The sequence below is a fragment of the Trachinotus anak genome, unplaced genomic scaffold (assembly GCF_046630095.1).
Source record: "Trachinotus anak isolate AG129_WGS33_773 ecotype Australia unplaced genomic scaffold, CSIRO_AGI_Tana_v1 ptg000031l, whole genome shotgun sequence".
NCBI classification, from domain to species: Eukaryota; Metazoa; Chordata; class Actinopteri; order Carangiformes; family Carangidae; genus Trachinotus; species Trachinotus anak.
Window position 1 is genome coordinate 1,133,739 of NW_027273882.1, and position 21,317 is coordinate 1,155,055.

Here is a 21,317-nt window from a genome sequence, read left to right on the forward strand (position 1 = left end):
ATTAGCCAGAATATTAGCTAAAACATAGCTTTCTCTTGGTCAGACAAACAGTCGTGCAAGGGTGTAACAGTGTGGTACTTATTATGGTGACAGCTGGTAAACAGACATTCTCTCAGCTAAAACACAGAGTTGTGAAACTATACTTACTTCCCCATTGAGTCTATGGTCTGGGAAATCCTGACGCTATTTCTATTATCTTCAGTATAGGTCTTGCTGGTTTTTCCATAGGAAAAAAAGGGTGAAAAAGTTAGATAAGCAAGTTTCATCTACCAATAACTGTGCAACAACATATTTTCCTTCTCGTAAAGAGTTGGGTATTGTTTTAATAATGCTACACAATAAATACTGTCATTTAAGGCCTTAATTACTGTCCAATACTGAAATTATACATGTTTTTTTGTAGGACCTTGTTGCACTTTTGTCAGTCAGCAATAATTAAATCTTTTTCATTGTTCCAAATTGAAAACCTTCAACCATCTCATCAGTTTCTTGCTTTTACAAGAATGCCATGCAGAATCAAATGTTGCCTGTAAATGACATAACATGTACTGAAATGTCAGAATTTCCACCATTACAGGGATGCACCGTGGAGGAGTAGAGAGATTAAAAGGACCAGGGTGTCAACAATTAATAGCAAAATAAATGTTTTTAGTAAATGTAATATCATGTACTGTGGGAATGTTGTTAGTGAGGAACTGCTATGTTAATCCCGTGAAATACTATTGCTGTAACATGTAGGCCTATTTGTCACACATATCCAAAGGTGTTTAGTTAACGATTAACCACAACATTGATTCTTATGCTATTTTATGCAGTGTAATTTGTCTGCATTTTCCCTTTGTTATTACCTAAATAACCCTAGGACAAGACAAACCCCAGACTATTCGGTTTATTACTTAAAAGCAGTGGTGAAAGACGTGCTCAGATAATTTATTTCAGTAATGGTAGAACTACTACAATCGTATACTGTATAAAAGTACACAAGTATTCTCAGTGAGATGTGCTCAAATGACATTAAAACAACTCATTATGCAGAAAGACTAATTTCATACTTTTGCAACATTGATTTTATTATTGTATGACTTAACATGTAAGCAGTATTTAATGCTTACATGTTAACTTTTTACATTTACTCCAGTACTGTACATACAAAGAATTTTAACCCTTTTAGCACCATAATAATAGATATATTTATTAAAACGCCTGGTCTTTTTTGTCTATTTTTGTCAATAATTGTGTCAAAAAATGCCCTATGTGTAAATAATTTACACCCTTTTTCCAGGAGAAGCAGAACTTTCAAAATCTGTCAAGTATTAACCATTCTTATGTAATTCAATACCTAAAACTGTGTGTTATAAGAAGAAAAGGACAAAAACGGAATTGAATTTTCTTCAACTTTCTTTTTATACATTCTTGAAAAGTGCAGATTGAACATTTCTGAGATTGCAAAAAATCTAATTCAAACTAGCTACGGTAATTTGAAATATACATGCGCGGCGGTGTCAGCGGTGATCCCCGTGGTTTTAGAAAGGTTAAAGTACTGTAGCTGTACTTAAGATTAGTAGGGTACATCAAATTCACACTGCCACTTGATAATTTTATTTCACTATATTATATAGTGGTGATTATTGTACTTTTTAAACCATTACCAAAACATATGGCAGCCAAAGTTACTACCCAGTGAACACCAACCAGGATTTCAACGTTGATTTCTAGTTGAAAACTGATCATAATATAATGTAATCAAACATGCTATTCCCCTAATAGCAACAATTAGACCTTGCAATTTTTCTATTTCCTTGCAATTTTAGTTACGGAACATTGTTTGTTGTTGCTGAATAAATACAATATTAATAATATAAGAAAAAACATTTTTTCTGTTGAAAAGATGTTTAACAAACGATTATACTCTCCTGAGAAAAGTCTTAAAAGTGGGTTCAAAGGTAAAAGTTTTTTCACCGACCATGTGAAGACGCTGATTGAACGTCCATAACAATGGCTGCTCACATTAAGACTGGACTAAGCAGTAGAGAAACTGCAAAAATGCCTTATTAAGAAACCACATCTAAACTTTTCGGTTGAAAGAAGGAAATTTGTAATTCTTGTGAATGTTTAATTAAAGTTTTGAACGTGTTTTTGAATGTCATTTCATCTTAATAGTCGTGTTTTCATCGAAGGGGTTTTCAAACGTCTTTACTTTTTGAACCGTTGACCGTCGCCATTTTGAATATCTTTCAGCTGTAAAAGACACTTCGTATAGTTTAGTTTACAAGTGTGAATACTTACATAAAGGATAAAATATGATGCATTGTAATATAGTAAAAAAAAAAAAAAAAAAAAAAGAAAGAAATAAAAAATGCTGGTATTTTCTCCTCCACGCCGACAGGGAGCAGGGCCGTTGGAAGGCGTCCTTTGTTGTCGAGTGAAGAAGAGGGGCCCTTTCCTGCTCAAGTGAACACATCGGAGGATAAGTTGAAGACATCAGAGCTAAAGCTGGCTAGCCCAAAAGAAGACACCCTCTAATTATTAAAATATCGCTGCCTGCCGGGGCCCCTGCGGCTTCATGCTCTGCTACAGCGGAGACGCTTGAGTCTGTCGGCGTGTGTTCTGCGCCAGGGATCGGGACACGGAGTGCGGGGAAAATGCCATCTTTTTCATGGAGGTAACGGTGGACACCAACGGGAGCTAACTGGACATTAAATCAGGCTAAAGATGGTGTTTAAGCGTGGACAAGCTCGGCGGACTGTTCGCTGATTTGACTGTCAGTGTGTAATGAAGTCAGCTAACCCTAAATTACCGGTATCCGTGGTTTATGTGGCTGTCTGTGTGTTTCTGAAGTCTGCAAACGACCTGCTGGCTAAAGTAAAATATAAGCTAACCAAGTGCTGCTACAAGTATTTTTATCTTTTTCATTTCTTCTTATCGTACATTGGTATTTTGTTCTGGAAGGTGTTCCCAAAAAAACAAAAAAACAAAAAAAAAACACCCCATTATGAGCCAATCCCTTGGCTCATAATGATGACAGCTGTCAATTAAACCAAGTAACTATAATATTCAGATATTAGAGACAAGAACTGTCAAATAATTCAACAGCACAACTGTAAAGGTCTGTCTGAAGAGCTGACAGTATTTGGTAGACATTTTGGTATTTTTCATGTAATAGTCGATCCTCTACTCTAGTGTCACAAAATCATATAGTGAACCACATCTAAATCTATGGGATCAAAATGTTACGTAACTCTTTTAAAAGTACAGTATGTTATTAAGTGCGGGGTTTTTTTCTTTTATTGGTTGGCAGTATGCCTGAAATTCCTACACTCTTACAGGATCTGATGAGTCACATAATTTGTTTTTCCCTGTTGCTTTCCCACTGTGTTTACTGTGCATATGTTAATTTATCCAGACCACACTCTCCAGCAGGGAGGGAATAATAGTTATTTAGTTTCTATGAGAGGCTGTTGTTGTCTTTTTTATCAAGGGAAAGCTGTGTTATTTCACTTTCAGTCCATATCATTTGCTGTCATATATTCATACAGGACACAAGCACTCATTCTCCCCTCAGGTAAATTTTGGCAGTGCCCTCTCTGTGTGCCTGTGATGTAGCAGCCTGTGGGTTGGCTGCCCATCCAGTGCAGTGCATTCCTCCATGTAACAAGCTGCCTGTTCAGAGCCCAGGTCTTGCTGCAGTGGGCTACTGGCTATCCATGCCACAGCAGAGTCCCACACAAAGAGGCTCTGTGTGAGTCAGGCTCCCCCTGGGAGGAGGCCCAGCCTCGCTCCGAATGGGATACACACTCAGTGCCACGATAGCAAGGACCACACCTCTTTCACTGGAAGCTAGGGTTTCACCATAGGTGTGTTTGAGTTACCAGTTATTTAAGTTCTGTGGGCAAGGAATGTCATGTAATTTATCCGTGGATGGTTTAACAGGTAATGCTTGTTTTACATGATTCCATACCTTAAACACAGCACCAATAGCCAGCCTACATTGTGCATGAAGGTTGGTTTGCGCATCATGGGTAGTACTACTCAGCCTGTGAAAACAGTTGTGTAGTGTACTTTGAGGGAGTGTTCTGAGGAAAAACCCAAATGATTTCATCAGGGTCATGTCAACTACAGCTTGGAGACATGGAGACATTAACATAAAGTCTACATTACAAACTGGGCTAAGTTAGAAAGACATGGCAGGAAGGCAGGAAGGGTCTAATGAAAGATGCTATTGTGTTGCATTATGGAAAGTGTAGGATCCAGTGTTTTTGAAGCTTGACTAAACCTTGGGACCAAAGGTTTGGCTATTTTGGCCTCTGCTTCATGTATTTTCTGTTGTAGAGCTGCCTCAAGATGTCTGTTTGAAAGATGCAAGATAACACAACATTCCTCTGTTGGATACCTTTCGGTGTAATATGTATAATATTAACTGCATATTACAGAGATAAAGTAGTCCGAGTTTGCTAGTTGATGTCTTGGAAGTCTTGAGTAGTTGCCCTACACTGCACACATCATATTGCTGCCAATCCTGAGGGTTACATTCTCGCTGTTGTGTTGATCCACCCCTTCACTGAAGCAAACACACAAATGTCTTGCTTGTTAAATATTAGTTTAGGATTTATAATTATATTATATTTCTAATATATCTCATTGTATTACTCCTGTAGGGTTTGGTCCGCACTTGTGTTGCTTCTCTTCCCTTCCACTGTGGCTGCAGAAGAGTCATCAATACTGGATGGCTGGCACGATGTCTGGCTCTTCCGCTTCCTCATCAACATGCTGGGATACTCCACCATCATCATCCCTGGCTACCTCCTCATTAGCTACTTCAAGCGCACCAATTACTTGGAAACAGGTCTGGGCTCATGAAAAAACACACCTAATTTGGGAATGTATACTTATTATGAAAGATCTGAACTACCTTGATATCAGGTTCATTCATGTTTTTTTTTTTTTTTTTACATTTCCCTTACTTTCAGGTAGTGGGATTTGCTACCCTGTCATAAGAACCTGCGTGTTTGGCAATGATGCCAAAACAGGTCTGTTGGATGACGTGTCAGTGGCACCCAGGAACGAAGGAGATTCAGGCTCGTCAGTCAGACAGGCCATCAAATTAATGTTTTGTGCTGCTGGACTTCAGGTGGGGATCCTCCTAGAAAATACAGTCATTGAATACATATAGCTGCATTTGCCCTAATCTCTGTAATACCACCACGTTGAGTCTTTTGTGTTTGCGCATCCGCAGGGAGGGTTGTTTTATGTTTGCTTTACTTAAGTGTGATTATAGCCATAGTCTGGTCTGCTCCCAGCTCACTGGCTATTTTAAAAGATGCGTCATGAATGTTTGTTAAGTGCTAGTTAAGAGAATATCATGAAATGAAATCAAGCTCTACTTAAAAGGATAAGTCTGTCTTAAAGCAATATTTCTATATTAACAATGGACCAAACAATTATGTGTTATGTGAAAGGTGTCACTAGTAGTAACAAACTCAGAGAATTATTACCCAACCCTGCACTTCCTTCAGCTCTACCTAACCTACGTTACCTCACAGCAGACAGACAGTGTTAGTGGCTAGCATTTAGCAGCTAAAGAGCTAGATATTTTCCCCAGAGGTTGGTGGAGACCAAAACAGAGCTAAATGGAGAGGTAATATTCAACTGACATTTGGAATGTGGCCAGAAACATGACTCCAAAATAAAAAACAAGAGACCATTTTGCAATGGGATCACACCAGCCACAACAGCTGTCAACATGTTGACATTCTGACATAACAGTATTCAGTAGTTATTACTACATTATTATATGACTACTCAGTACTCATTGGTTGGACCACACACATCCTTGAACTTGACCTTTATTTTGATCTCAACTACACACCTTTTTAAATTTCATGACCTTAACACCAACCCTATCATGGTGACAAGATCTGCCCACAGACGAATAGAGACATATAAACACCTGCCAAAGCTGTTGTAGTTCCCACTACAGTAGGTGTCTCCAGGACCACATTTTGCCACACACACAGACTCACAATGTGAAAACAATATCAGGCCTAGCAATGAAGGCCCTCCATGTCTGTTGGATGTGTAAATAGGCAACTGTTTGTCAATACATCTCATTTAAAAAGGGCCCAAAAGTGACTGAAAATATTGGTTATGCTGGTAATTACAGTACTAACATGCTGTATGTATGTCGTAAGTTAGTGATTACAGGAGTTAGTGATTACAGGTAATACTGATCCTAATGTGACTACACTGAAAGAAATGACGAATACAACAGTTTTAGTTTCAGTATATAGTAATGTCTAACATGAAGCTTAAGTTAATATTCTTATTCTTAGGTATCGTACCTGACATGGGGTGTACTGCAGGAGAGGGTGATGACTCGCTCCTATGGAGCCACGACTCCAGAGGACGAGGGAGAGAAATTCAAGGACTCTCAGTTCTTGGTCTTCATGAACCGTATCCTGGCCCTGACAGTGTCGGGCCTCTGGTGCATCCTATTTAAGCAACCTCGCCACGGAGCACCCATGTACAAGTACTCCTTCGCCTCGCTCTCCAACATCATGAGCAGCTGGTGCCAGTATGAAGCCCTCAAGTACATCAGCTTCCCCACTCAAGTCTTGGCCAAGGCCTCCAAAGTCATTCCTGTCATGCTCATGGGTAAGATTGTCTCCCGTAAGAGCTATGAATATTGGGAGTACTTCACTGCTGTGCTGATCTCAGTGGGCGTCAGCATGTTCCTGCTGTCCAGTACGACCAGCAAGCACCCGTCCACCGTCACCACCTTCAGCGGGATCGTCATCCTCGTGGGTTACATCGTCTTCGACAGCTTCACCTCCAACTGGCAGGACAACCTGTTCAAGTACAAGATGTCGTCAGTGCAGATGATGTTTGGAGTCAACCTGTTCTCCTGCCTCTTCACCGTCGGCTCACTACTGGAGCAGGGTGCCTTCTTCGACTCGCTGGCCTTCATGACGCGTCACTCTGAGTTTGCCTTTCATGCCGTGTTGCTGTCCGTGTGCTCAGCATGTGGCCAGCTCTTCATCTTCTACACTATCAACCAATTTGGTGCCGCCGTCTTCACCATCATTATGACCCTGAGGCAGGCCATTGCCATTCTGCTTTCCTGTTTCCTTTACGGTCACGCCGTCACCATAGTAGGTGGATTTGGTGTTGCCGTAGTTTTCCTGGCACTTTTCCTACGGGTGTACGCACGTAGCCGCATGAAGTCAGGCCGACGGCCACCGCAGCCAATTGCACAGAAGGTGTAGCACTCCAAAGTCACACCAGACTGGGAACTGAGACCACGTTTTCTGTGGTGCTTTTTGTCTATTTGTGTATTCGTGTATCTGTTAGGTCTGTTGTTTTGTTTTTTTGTTTGGTTTTTTTTTACTGTTCTGTTCTTTTCCATTGGGTTTCATTTTTGTTAGCAATGGTACAGAAAGGGATTCTGCAGTTTTGACTCTTACACCAAGATACCCCCAAGGGGTCCATGTGATTTGAGTGCCTGTAAGATTGTCTAATACAAGAGTCCCAAACTGCAAACTACAAACTGCCTCTTCAGCTATTTCACAGTTTAACAGTAATTTTCAAGATTTTATGACAATGCCCCTTGCATTTCAAAAAAACAGTCACTTTTCATAAAGACGACACTTTCTATTCATTAGGTTGTCTTTCAGTCACAACAGCCAGACACTTATCTCACAGTCCTCCATGTTGGAGTGCAGGGGCCTTTATGTGTCTTCATGTTGGATTTTATCTTGTACAGCTGTAAACATGACCTGAACACACGGTGCGTACATTACTGTTTAATTTAAGGTATATTAACATTTTCCAGAGGCTACCTTCTGAAATAGAGGGTGATAAACAACAGTTTGTGTAATAAAGAGCGCACTACTTACAAATTGTATAGTTTTACCCAGACATCGCTGATACAGATGCTGCTGTTGGTATTTTTTGCTCTGCATTATTTTACGGTAATTTTGTTGTTGTCTTCACAACACATATTCTACTCAGTGTTTTTAAAATTGGGCTAAAAAAATCATGTAAATAAATCTTTAGGTCATTGTTTATTTCCAACCAACTTGTCGTGTACTTTTGTAAAAGGACTGCTTCGCGTGTAACACCGCTCCATGTGAATGTTTGGAGGAATACTGAATGGATGTTGATGATGCTCATGGCCATCACAAGGTTGTGAAGATAAAATGCATAAGAGAATGCATACAAGGGAAATGCAATGTTACTGGTACCTTGTTTTTATCATTATATTATTTCCTCTGGTAACTGGATTATTAATAAAAACATATTAAATAAACTTAAATCTATGAAGTGCAGAGGTTTGATTTTACGGTTTTCCAAAGGATTTGCTGCGTGGTCAGTGCTGTTCTGCAGGTAATACATGCCAATCATTCTCAGTGATTATTTGTACCTGAAATGCAGCTCAAAGGGACAAAAACAAAAGAAAGGAGGAGGCATTTGAAACAACAGTTGAAACTTTTTTTTTTTTTTTCCAGTTTTGGATCCTGAACTATAGAAGGCAGCTTCATCACAGGTCTCTTGTCTTTAGTTTTCGGTTCAGTGAGCAGCAGTCAGTGGCTCTAAAGGCTCTACCAGATCCACACATTTGCTGCATATGAGCCAAAAGGTTGGGACAAGACCATGAATACTCTTATAGACAAGTACAATACTCCCATCCTAAAGTAACTGTAAGCCAGTTCAAACACTGTGTTCTGTAAACTGTATAAGCTGTAGTTGATTTACTGACTTTTTTTAGGAGACCTGTAAACAGTGAACTGCAGTACTCCAGGCTACTTGTAATAAAAGGATGACAAAAGCTTTTCTGCAGGTCTGAACTTAGCTATACTATTGCTCTAGTTATGTTCCTTATATGTGGCTGGAAAGTTAAATGTCTAGGTGCAGTTTCCTTCTTTCCTCTGGACCATTAACTTAAGGGGCTCAGGTGAACAGCATCAACAGCTAAAGAGAGTTGGGTTTCATCTACAAGTATTTATTCAAGTACACAATCTCATGCTTGCTACTGTTACTGTGTTACAGGTTTACCTGCAGCTACCCTGTGCCTTGATGAGGATATCTCGCACTGTAGACTTTGAGTTCAAATCACGAATGCATTTTTCTTTCTGGCAGTCTCACCCTACGCCCTCCACTCTCCAGTCTCATGACGTCAGCATACATTATTTTCGAAACATCTGAACTGCTGTTGGTGCTCAGATTCATAAACTAGACCACTATTATGATTCACTGCACATCAAAATGAAGATTGGGTTTGACTGTGAAATGACAAAAACATTTCCCCCAGGTTTATCAATCTCACAGCTGCTGAATGGGGGAATTTCCCCGCACCTCTCATTTCACAGCATCCTACACCCCATCTGGTTTGGAGCAGTGCGTCACAATGTCAGCGTCTCTAATCTTCTTTTCAAAATTGCAAATGGCAAACAAGAAAGGTGATGGTGGGGGGGGGGGGGGGGGGGGGGGGGGGGGGAGACATGCAGACCTCCACTTTCAGCCCCCAGTCGGACCAGTCACTTTGGGCTCTCGCTCTGACTGCAGGGATGACACAGGCTGAGTGTTTTTGTTGGAACCTTTATTAGCTAGCATGAACATTTGACTGTTTCAGCTATTCCCGCCATCACTTGGGAGCTTCCCGAAACTGTCTTTGTCTTCCGTCGATACCTCATAGAGATGCCGAACTAGAGCCCTACATTCTGGGAAATCTGCTTGCTCGCTTTCTTTCCAGAAGATATGAGAACATTAACACCACTCTTATGTCTGTATGCTAAATATGAGGATACTGCTGGCTAACGTAGCTTAGCATTAAGACTGGAAATGGGGTTCTCTCCAAAGATGCGTTATCATTGCTACCAACAACTCTTTACTTTATCAGGACTCACACTGCACTATCCGGATCATAACAACATATACACATGACTACACATATCCTTATATTTACCAGATGTCATTGTCTCAAACAGATCAAACAGATTATGATGGGATATCAAACAGGTGTCTTCTATTTATCCATCACCTTACTTTTTTAAGCCTTTCAAATCTATGAATTGTACAACGCATTTCTGATTCATTCAGTTGCTCCATAAATTCACTCTCTTTATTGAAATGCATTTTTTAATATTCATCCTCACCCATACATTTTTAAACATAAATATTCCTTTAAGTTCATATCTGCTGTCTCAAATTATCCTTTTTATTATTCAGCTTTTGTATGGATCAAACAAATAAGATAAAATGTGTGAATTTGTGATTCTTCTGAGCGCTGGTAGGTGGATGTTGTTTGCTTTGGACAGAACCAGGCTAGCTATTTCCCCTGTTTCCAGTCCTCGTGCTAAGCTAAATCAGCTAGAGGTAGCTTCATGTTTAGCGTGACGGACAGAAGAGCAGTATCACACTCTCGGCAATAAACCAAACAAGTGCATTTCCCAGAATTTCAATTGTTTCTTGGGATGTGAACAAGTAGCAGTGTGACGGCGAGGCAGCCTTTCTAACCTTTAGTCCACCACCACTCACCCCTCACTCCTTTACTGCACATGTGGAACATAAACACAATGAGGCAGACCATGTGTGACTCTCCACTCTCTTACACTTCGTCATAAAGGTTATCGTTTTTGTGGGTTGCTGTATTTTATGCTTCAAGATAGAGGTTTTTATTTGTCTCGTGTAGGTCTTTTATCTATGTATCTCGCTTCCTTCCTACTCAGTGTGGGTGTTATCCTGTTCCTGTCTCTAGTATTTACAATGTGCTGTCAAATATGAGAAGTGACACTTTGTGCGATGTGTGCGTGTATCAAAACTGTCTCAGATCATGAGTAGTAGTTATGTTTTTTCTGGCATTTAGTATTGTAAATGTCATTGAAACTATATTACACAACTTATACTTTTGCACACAGGTCTGCAGGATGGTGTGGTTGCATATATTGTAATGCCATGATCACACCTTTTTTTTTAATCTCAGGTTATCTATAGATCTTGTTATTCATCGATACAAAAAAACCACCCTCATCTGTTGGGATCCTTTACACCAAGGTATCTAAACAAAACTCTCATGTTGGTCCGTAATCATTTGGATCAGATGAAAGAAAATGTTCACGCCTGTGCGACTGAACAAGAACTCTACGTAGGACACGCAGTCTTCCAGTCAACACATTTTAAGCCGATTTCTTGGTATTGAAATGGTATTGGCACTGACAGCATGCACTGGAGGGAGACACACACAAAAGGAAGAGGAGATGACGGGCTGCAAAGGTCACAATACGCATGAAGAACTGTGACACTGTTACGCACCGCAGCCCACTGTATCACCAGGAACCCCCCCCAATTAATGCACTCAGCATCTGTGGGTTGAAAGCAGATTTTCACAAGAGACTCAAATGTTTCCACAGGAAGTCTTTTGTTAAAGGGAGGGCAAGTCAGATCAGATGTGCCTTTCAACTTCATGAGGGAACTAACTCTTGAACTTCACCAAGAAATTTCCACCAGCTGAACCAAATAGAGACCTTACTATAGTGTCAGACAGATCGTTCAGTCATCTGGCAGGATATTTCCTAGTTGTCTAATTTGAATTGAATGTTTTTTGGGTTTTTTTCAACTGAACCCTGTGTTCTTGAAAAGACAATCATCTTCTCCACAACTTTTGATCAAACTCATTGCTATAGGAAAGAAAATTGGAAAAAAAATGTCCAGATTTTCAAGGTATTGCACAACAATCAGTTGCATAATTTTAAAAAAAAACCAACACCCACGTTTATTGGATCACTTGTCATCCTGTGTAACCTTTTGGGTCACACATCAGCCTCCTGCATAAAACCAAAATCACTACCTGACGAAAACACCAAGATTGCATCAGTCCCTGACCTTGGAAACATACGTCGACAGCCATGCCAGCAGCTCTGTGAGGCTGTGCTTCGAGCTAAATGCTAATCTCATCCTGCTAACATGCTGATGCTGAGCAGAGACAATGTTCTCCATCTTGGATGTAAGCGTGACATTTGCTAATTATTAGTAAAGACAAAGTAAAGCTGAAACTGATGGTGAGGTGTCACTAGCTTTTGGGTTTTTCGTTCTTAACAAAAGTTGGCATCCTCCATCGAATCAAAATCCCTCCGTCACAAAGCAGAAACTGCCAACTTGTGGCCCAGAGATCAGAGATAAAAGGTACAGCCTTGTTTTCTTGGCAAATGTGTTCTTCATATATGAAAAACAAACAAACAAAAAAACCAACACTGTTACACCGATGTTTGGAGACTTGCCCAAATTAAACTCACAATATGTGTCCAGAAGTATGTGGACAGTCTTGTACACAATGCAAACAATGATATTTGAAATAGTAGCGCCCCTGCCAATGCCCAGGCTCAAAGTGAGGTCCATAAAAAACGGGTTTTCCCAGTTTGTGGCAGCACTGGAATCATCTACACAAGAGCCCGGAAATGATCAGCAAACCACACTCTTCTGGAAAGACTTTACAGAAGAATGGAAGCTGTTATAGCAGCAGATTACTGTCCATGGATTTACATAAAGGTGTAATGTTCAAGAGTGCACATATTTGAGCACTTGCAGCTGCCAATATTATAAGATAGACCTCTGTAATTATAGCCCAGTATGGAATTATAATGTACACTCATTTAAAATGATTTATTTTCACATTTATTTCCATTATGTAGTGAGCACTGCTGCGTGGGTATTATGTGTTAAACTCTTTTCTGCAGTGCAAAGGATTTGTTAATGAAGCAAATGTAAGAAGGTGGTCAAGTTAGGAAGCCATCACAAAAACCATGAAGTCCTCGGCGTGTTTCTGAATGACACAGCCAGAGTTCCCCCGCTATCACTTTGACTGAAGCCAGTGTGTGTGTGAGTGTGTGTTCAGGAGGGACAGACACCCACACATCACTGTTTTACCGACGAGAGCAGAAAAGCAGCTGCCGCCTCCTCAAACTTGTACAAAACACATGACTTCCAGGAAAACTACAAGCTTTACATTTCCCCCAAAGAGTTCAGCTGATGATGTCTCACACTTTCAAGAAACTCGTGCATTCAGCGTGTTCTTGTGTCTTACAATGTAGTTTTGTCCACTTGCTTTTTTTTAATGCCATGCTGATTAACTATTTAGGAGGAAGGATTCTTGTATTTGTTTCCTTTTCTAAAAGCTCCGTTTATTATCTACTCTACTATATGATATCTTGCTGGTTTTACATTTGATGAAATCTCTGATAAAATATTTGCAACCACACAGCCAGTTAAACATTTTCTGATAACTATTACACAACATGTTACATTATGTGTGCCTGCGGATTCATACTAGGATCCAAGACTACCTGTACAGCATTTTTTCTTCCTCAGGCAGCTTTGGTGTCATGGGACTGCATTTACCGTCAATTGTGTGAATGAAACACAAACTGAAACTCAGTTTAAACAGAGGTGACCGGGGAAATGTCTGAGAAAAAAAAAAAAAAGGATCTACCCAACCTACAGTATGGGTGCAATTTTAAATCTTTTTAGACTATAGTCTGCCTAAGTGCCATACCATTTTTTCACAGTATGTACAATTTTCCATTTTGGTATCTTGTCAATGTGAACACTCAAGACATGTTAGGAAATACAAAGCATATCGTGATATGGATTTCTGAAGACATTTTTGTAAGACTTTAGTAAAAAATGTTATTTTCTGAAGCTGTTTTAAGGGAATCTTGTGCAGCTGATTTTAAATATATAGTGGGACAGGAGACAGCCATTTGTTTTGAAAGAGCATGTTTCAGAATCTTAAGTCGATGTGGACAACTATGGATTGATGTGTCTACCCCAGAGATAACCTTGCCTTAAAATGACTGATACTACTTGAAACTGTAGCATATCTCCACCTAGTGGCCACTCTGAACTTTAACTTTTGCAGGAAAATTTCCAAATCAGAGCAAACATCCCCCATATTGATTAGACCAATGTAAGATAACTGGATCATTTAATCTCACAAACACAAGGACATTTACAGTATTACATCTTTATTTTTTGCAAAACAAGACTTGGAATACAGACAAGCCTGGACTCAGGCAAAGGAATCATACAGCCCTCTCTCCATGCAGCGTGCAGTGTTGCACATGAGCAGAACCTCCCAAACCCTCCAGACCTGATAATGGAATGTACCATTCCCATGTTCACACATTTACCACTCCAACATTTAAAACTCAGTGCAACAGGGTACTTGTTAAAACAAATGTGCTGTCACCATGAACTTATTACAGCAAAAACCAAAACTGCTTTTCTTAAAAGGTCTTGCAGAGTAATGCTCTAGACACAAGAGCAACACTGGTCCACCACACAACATGAATGACTATTTGTTTTGCAGTTACTGCAGTTTTAAAGGATGAACAATTGAAAAGTGAGGCTAAGTGTTAGAAATCAGGGGGGTGGGTAGATTTAATCAACTTCTTCCATACGGGAAGCGTCATCTTCACCATCGCCTTCTAGGGGAGGAATCTCATCTGGGACGGATGTAGAAGTGGCCTCCTCTGTGGGAACATCGTCGTCATCGATACCTAGAGGTACAAGAATTGTTATTTGTTAAAGATCAAAACAAAGCACTAGTGTCCTAAGTTTCAAGTTTATCTGCAGTGCGTCCTCACCCAGCCCAAGTTTGATCATTCTGTAGATGCGGTTGGAGTGGGTCTGTGGGTCGTCCAAGGAGAAGCCTGAGGACAGCAGGGCGGTTTCGAAGAGCAGGATGACGAGGTCCTTCACAGCCTTGTCGTTCTTGTCAGCGTCGGCCTTCTGCCTGAGAGTCTCCACGATGGGGTGGTCAGGGTTGATCTCCAGGTGCTTCTTGGCCATCATGTAGCCCATGGTGGAGTTGTCCCTGAGTGCCTGGGCCTTCATGATCCTCTCCATGTTGGCCGTCCAGCCGTAAGTACTTGTCACAATGCAGCAGGGTGAAGACACCAGTCTGTTGGACACTGTCACCTGGATGAGACAGCCAAAGAGGGGACATTAAGACTTTTGGGGGGGGGGGGGACCAAACAAAAAAACCCACAACATGCATAGTGTCCAAACAGCAGGTTAGCCTACATAAAAATTCAAGACGGGGTGAATTCAAATTAATAAACACATGCAGAATAGTCTTGTTAGGAATAACACACCAGCATGTCAAGGGCAACCATTTGTTTACCAGTTCTACGGTACCTTCAAATATCTGGTCTGTAGACCTTCATGTTAACACAGTGGCCAATACATACATAAAACAATTGGTTAAGCGCTCACCAATTTCAGAAGTTGTAACTTCCCATTCTATAAAATCCAAGTATGCAAACTGAAACTCAGGCATATGTTAGACCAGTATTACAAATCAGTTAGGTTTTTCAAAGGGTTCTGGACTCTCAGCGTCTCCACACATCATCTGGAACCCGTAACTTGTCAAACATTTAGGAAAAACTGCAAATCATTCAACGTACGCTTGAACACAGAAAACCTAAGGAGACCAAGTCTGCATGAACTCACCACAATACAAGTTGGGATGAATTAGGACACCTGTTACCAAACAAAGCACTGTCAAATGCAGTTGTGAACTTTATGGGCCTAAATCCTGCATTATGAAGGAAAATATAGTAAGAATACAAAACAGTTCATAAGGATCACTGACCTTCTCCACTTTCTTGTCAAGGATCTCCTTCATGAGCTTGCAGAGGCTCTCGAACTTGGCCTTGTCCTCCTCCATCTTCTTCTTCTCCTCCTCATCCTCTGGCAGCTCCAGGCCCTCTTTGGTGACAGAGACCAGGCTCTTGCCATCAAACTCCTTCAACTGCTGGACACAGTACTCATCAATGGGCTCTGTCATGTACAGGACCTCAAAGCCACGCTTGCGGACACGCTCGACAAAAGCGGAGTTGGCCACCTGATCCTTGCTCTCACCTAGAGATATAACAATATGAGGATCAGTATTATTCTGGCAGATTAAATATGGTTTGCTTTAAAATAAAGCATTAGTTTTACTTATCTTGATACATACAATTTTCTTAAAACACCCCCCCCCACACACTGAAGTTTTTACAGACTATCACAAAAATCAATATTCTAGGCAACTCACCAGTAATGTAGTAGATGGACTTCTGGTTTTCCTTCATGCGGGAAAGGTACTCTGTGAGGGAGGTCATCTCATCTCCAGACTGGGAGCTGTGGTAACGCAGCAGCTCGGACAACTTCTTGCGGTTTTGAGAGTCCTCATGGATACCCAGCTACAGAGACACGATAATGGACAATTGTTCAAAACTCAAAAGACACCCAAAATGTATCAAGTGAGGCTAACCAATTCCCCACCTACACTCCAGGTTTAACTCAGGATTTTTGAAAACTCAAAGATGGCTCCATTTAAAAACATAAAAGACAAAGTCACGATTAGATGACAACCCTGTTCAAATCATTTCACATGAATACACTCATAGCTTCATTGTTAAGCCCAGCTTCTTAATGTTTACACAGGACTGCACAGGTGAGGCTCAGTGAAGCCAGGTAAGCAGAGAGTCCAAGTTAAACTTGCTTCTTTATACAGGCCCCAGAGCTGACTATGCAATGATACTTTTACCTTTTCTGTTAAATTAGGCATACAGTAGGACAAGCTGATTGTGTTGGCATGTGACACCATGTCACAGGCAAGTAATATTTTAGGGTAACTGGGTGAATGTCTAGTTACCAATTTAACAATACTAATTGACTGACTAATCTACAGCGCTACATGACTCTAGTCTACAGCACATAAGACTTGTAAAGTACAAGTTCTGTGCACTAGCTGATGCTCCATTACATACCATTTGAGTTGATTGAGAATTCAGAAAAATATAACAACTTTTCTTCAGCTGTGTCTGAAGCTGACCGAAAGCAAAACTAAACTATGACTACACTGCGTTTAAGGCTGGAACAGCAGCAACCACAACAATGAAAGTGAACCTTATGAATCCATGGAGATGCACTGAAGACACATAGAATGCAATATGGAGGAGGAACTTTGATTAAAAGCTTGTTAAAAAGATTTGTGTAATTTAAAAACAATATGGAGCACAAGAAGTTTATTTTGATACCTTGATGTTCTTGGAGAATCCTTCATAGAACTTCTTGTAATTCTCCTTATCCTCAGCCAGTTCAGCAAAGAGCTCCAGACACTTCTTGACAATGTTCTTGCGAATGACCTTGAGGATCTTGCTCTGCTGCAGCATTTCTCTTGAGATGTTGAGGGGTAGGTCCTCTGAGTCCACCACACCACGGACAAAGTCTAGAAAAAAAAAAAAAAAAAAAAAAAAAAAAATTACAAATCACGGTTTAGTTGGACATGTTGCAGTATTATATTAATGCTTTGTAGTTATAGACAAATAGTCAGTGCAGAGCTGAGAGAATATTTCTATAATCCCAGGGGGAAGGCACCAACTTACTCAGGTACTCTGGGATGAGTTCTTCACAGTTGTCCATGATAAAGACTCTCCTCACGTACAGCTTGATGTTATTCTTCTTTTTCTTGTTCTCAAAGAGGTCAAAAGGTGCACGACGGGGAATGAAGAGCAGGGCGCGGAACTCAAGCTGGCCCTCCACTGAGAAATGCTGTGAAGGGGAAAGAATTTATTAATTTTACCATTACATTTTAGGCACCCAGCTGGCTGAAGCATATGTAAATGCAACAGTTGCTTTAGCCTTTCAATGTTTACCTTGACAGCGAGGTGATCCTCCCAGTCATTGGTCAGACTCTTGTAGAACTCGCCATATTCCTCGTTTGTGATGTCATCAGGGTTTCTGGTCCAGATGGGCTTGGTCTTGTTCAGCTCCTCCTGGTCAATGTACTTCTCCTTGATCTTCTTTTTCTTCTTCTTGTCCTTGTCTTTGGAGTCCTCCTCATCATCTGAGCCCACATCCTCAATCTTTGGCTTGTCCTCACCGTCCTCTTTCTCTTCCTTCTCTTCCTTCTCTGCCTTTTCCTCCTCTGCCTCGTCGTCACTGATCTCCTTGTCGCGCTCCTTCTCCACCTGCAAATCAAAACAACTAGAGTTACTTCACTGACCAGGCAACAGTAAACCTGACTGAACTAAAAGGAAGTGGAACACTAAAATACTTACAAACAGGGTGATGGGGTAGCCGATGAACTGAGAGTGCTTCTTTACAATCTCCTTGACCCTCTTCTCCTCAATGTACTCTGTCTGGTCCTCCTTCAGGTACAAGACGATCTTTGTTCCACGGCCAATGGGCTCACCTGTTGACAAAGTTGTACAGCCATTCGCACTTGTTGGAAGATGGAGCAGCTACCCTCTACTAGCCATATGACCACCAAAGGCTTCATATTTCATCATTTACATTGTAAATCACCACTAATTAGATACTGTTATTTAACAGTGCTGTTCAAGTCCAAATATTTAAAAAAAAAAAAAAAAAAAAAAAAAAAAAAATTGTTTTCTTCGAGTTCCTGTTTAAGGCTTTGAACAAGAACTGCAGTTAGTTGAATAAAGTAAACAAGGTGCAAGATACAAACCAGGGCTACGACTAACCAATATTTACATTAGAATAAGTGGTCCATTATTTTCAATTATTTGACTGTGGGGCCTTGAACTCAAAAACACAAAGTGACATCTTTAAATGTCTTGTGCAGGCTGAAACTCAGTTTACTACAACATGACTAACCAAGGAAAGCAGTTCCAAATACTCATGTTTGAGCTTGGAAAGAAATTACTTAACAATTCTCCAAATAGCTGGTCCTTTAATTTTCTCAACTGGCCGTTGATCATTGCAGCTCTTATACCAACATGATGAATATGGGACGAGCATGTCAAACTTTTGAAGTGCAGTGTCAAAAATGGTCAGAACAATTGGCACATTATGTCAAACGTTGCCATCTCAGCTGCTTTGATATTGTAATGATGCCGGGACACGAACCGTTGTCAACCTTGACGGTGAAGGAACCGCCAGCAGAGGACTCCCAGGCATACTGCTCATCATCGTTGTGTTTGGTGATGACAACCACCCTCTCAGCCACAAGGTAGGCAGAGTAGAAACCCACACCAAACTGACCAATCATGGAGATGTCAGCTCCAGCCTAAAGGGAACACAATTATTTGAAACTTAATATGGCATTCAAAACAGTCTGGAGCATCCTTTAATAACTCTGAAGGCAAATGTATTATCACTGCTCTTTGTGTTGCAATTTAAGCCTTTGACAATGCATGGTTAGATAGAAGTGCTCTTGTCTTATGTGCCATTTGGCTTCATCTTCCACATGCTGCAATCTGGATCATGTTTCGTTGTACCTGCAGGGCCTCCATGAAGGCCTTAGTGCCAGACTTGGCGATGGTACCCAGGTTGTTAATCAGGTCAGCTTTGGTCATGCCGATTCCAGTGTCGATGAGGGTCAGGGTACGGTCAGCTTTGTTGGGGATGATGTCAATTTTCAGATCCTTGCCGCTGTCCAGCTTGGAAGGGTCAGTCAGGCTTTCATAGCGGATTTTGTCCAAAGCCTGTAAACACACATAAGCAAAAATACACATCATGTTATATTATTAACTTGATTATTAAATACCTCATCATAACAGAGGCACTTGAAATCATTTTACTTATGGTGTAACAAGAAAAAACAAGTCCAAACTCCTGAAGACTTACATCAGAAGCATTAGAGATCAACTCCCTGAGGAAGATCTCTTTGTTGGAGTAGAAGGTGTTGATGATCAGGGACATCAGCTGAGCAATCTCTGCCTGGAAGGCAAAGGTCTCAGCCTCCTCCTCTTGGTGCATTTCTTCAGGCATCTGCACAAACACAAATCGGATAATGTTTTAGCAAATTGCTTTGGGTTTGAAACAGTACAAATTAAAAAACACATGTACATTATCAGGGGGTGATGAACTAAACTGAACGCAACCCGAAGAGGACTGCCACAGAAGTTGAAAGGCTCTTGTGTGTTAATGACAGATGTAGGCTTTCAGTTTCGTTAATCGTAAAACGCGATAATAATTTGATCCAAGGCCACAAACCGGTTTCCTAAGACTGGACCGCAGCCATCGTGTTACTACATATCGGCGGAAGTAGCCGTTAACCAACATGGCGTCGACCTACAGACAATGGACTCCGCAAACACGTGCCTACGAGCAGCCCGTGATTAAAATAACGACAACGCCGGAAAATGCGGCACTACACGGTGACTTGTGAGCAAAACGTTGATAAGTAGGAGTTAAAAGCCACATGTGACAACGACTAGGACCAACCTGACGGTACAACAAAGCAGCTTTGTCCCCGCTATCAAAGACGAAACCAAACCAATCACTGGCCGTTAGCGACAACAAACTGCAATAACCGAAATGAATCTGAACACACACGGACGTTAACATGAACCAAAGCCGTTGTTTTCCGTTGGTTACGTAACTTAACGGGCCGTTACGATCACCAACAACTGCAAGTAAATCGTTACATAAATGGATATTACACGAACACGTTTTTGGTTTTTTTTTTTTTTTTTGAGGGTAGAGGGTTTTCAAGAGGGTCGTGCTTTACGATCTGGCCCAGTGGGAATGAGTGTGAATTTTCACGACTAGCTCCGTGAAATTAACCGAGTCAGCGTTGTCATCTCCACCACACCTGCCTTGGTGCAACCCAAGCCTGGCCTGGCCTAGCAGTGCGGCAGGAGTACCGCATTTACACCGCTCAGCACCACACACCGTCCATCGATACACGACAATCTCACGATTTAAGGATTAAACGTTATCATTAAACATGTATGCAGACAGATAAGTGATAACATTAATGAGCTAACTGTAGCCCGCAACACAGTGATGATGCTAAGGTTACCGTGTGGCTCTTGAGCTCTCATGGATACATCCGTTGGAATAATTCAGAGACGGGTTGACAAAACTCCAATATTAACGGAGAACAATGTGCTTTATTCGCAAGGAAAACACTCGTGTACATACCTTGTTTATTTGTGTTGACTTTTCTTGAATAAAATGCAACCAATGTGCTGTCCCTTCTGCTCTCTGACGCAGGGAAATGGAAAGGGACTTCCTTTTAATAGACCGGAATCTTTATACACATGCGTTTCAGTGTGCGGCCGTATCCATCCGCGGCGCACCACCTACCACTAAACCTAGTCTGTGGGTAAAAGCCTGTCAGTAAAATTACAGTTTTATGTAAGAAAAACAACTATATTTACAATATATTGGGATTGTTGACATGGGCATATAAAGATATCGTGATGGATATTGGATGGACAGTTATATAGCTTGAAGGACCTGTGCAGTGACAGAGCACAGGTTAAAATCCCTGACTGAAAGTTGATGTGCAGCTGTTGGAAGTG

General features: G+C 40.9%; 2 protein-coding genes across 3 annotated transcripts; one reads left to right on the forward strand and one right to left on the reverse strand.

The window, feature by feature from the left end:
- Positions 1 to 2,400: 2,400 nt before the first annotated feature.
- On the forward strand, positions 2,401 to 8,315 carry slc35b2 (solute carrier family 35 member B2). The gene is made up of 4 exons (XM_071467740.1): positions 2,401 to 2,662; positions 4,656 to 4,843; positions 4,968 to 5,128; positions 6,330 to 8,315. The coding sequence occupies exons 1-4, from the start codon at positions 2,643 to 2,645 to the stop codon at positions 7,260 to 7,262; spliced, it is 1,302 nt and encodes a 433-aa protein (XP_071323841.1). The 5' UTR covers positions 2,401 to 2,642; the 3' UTR covers positions 7,263 to 8,315.
- Positions 8,316 to 13,994: 5,679 nt separating this feature from the next.
- Positions 13,995 to 21,094, reverse strand: hsp90ab1 (heat shock protein 90, alpha (cytosolic), class B member 1). Of its 2 annotated transcripts, XR_011686496.1 has the most exons (13): positions 20,935 to 21,094; positions 19,633 to 19,776; positions 19,284 to 19,490; positions 18,913 to 19,072; positions 18,102 to 18,235; positions 17,697 to 18,011; positions 17,427 to 17,592; positions 17,079 to 17,269; positions 16,091 to 16,238; positions 15,647 to 15,915; positions 15,505 to 15,534; positions 14,637 to 14,970; positions 13,995 to 14,549 (listed from the first exon to the last, which is right to left on the reverse strand). XR_011686496.1 is itself a non-coding variant. In XM_071467724.1 (12 exons), the coding sequence occupies exons 2-12, from the start codon at positions 19,774 to 19,776 to the stop codon at positions 14,431 to 14,433; spliced, it is 2,187 nt and encodes a 728-aa protein (XP_071323825.1). In that variant the 5' UTR covers positions 20,935 to 21,094; the 3' UTR covers positions 13,995 to 14,430. The 2 variants fall into 2 exon arrangements, 1 of the variants encoding a protein (XP_071323825.1); XM_071467724.1 differs by lacking the exon at positions 15,505 to 15,534.
- Between the last annotated feature and the right edge of the window lie 223 nt (positions 21,095 to 21,317).

What these genes read in the sequence shown, in the direction of transcription:
- slc35b2 (XM_071467740.1), top strand. Translation starts at nt 2,643, where the DNA reads ATGCCATCTTTTTCATGGAG. An exon ending in CACCAATTACTTGGAAACAG is followed by an intron (nt 4,844 to 4,967) that starts GTCTGGGCTCAT and finishes CCTTACTTTCAG; the next exon opens with GTAGTGGGATTTGCTACCCT. An exon ending in TTTGTGCTGCTGGACTTCAG is followed by an intron (nt 5,129 to 6,329) that starts GTGGGGATCCTC and finishes TCTTATTCTTAG; the next exon opens with GTATCGTACCTGACATGGGG.
- hsp90ab1 (XM_071467724.1), bottom strand. Translation starts at nt 19,776, where the DNA reads ATGCCTGAAGAAATGCACCAAGAGGAGGAGGCTGAGACCTTTGCCTTC. An exon ending in CCTTCATGGAGGCCCTGCAG is followed by an intron (nt 19,073 to 19,283) that starts GTACAACGAAAC and finishes TGTTCCCTTTAG; the next exon opens with GCTGGAGCTGACATCTCCAT. An exon ending in CACCGTCAAGGTTGACAACG is followed by an intron (nt 18,236 to 18,912) that starts GTTCGTGTCCCG and finishes CTTTGTCAACAG; the next exon opens with GTGAGCCCATTGGCCGTGGA.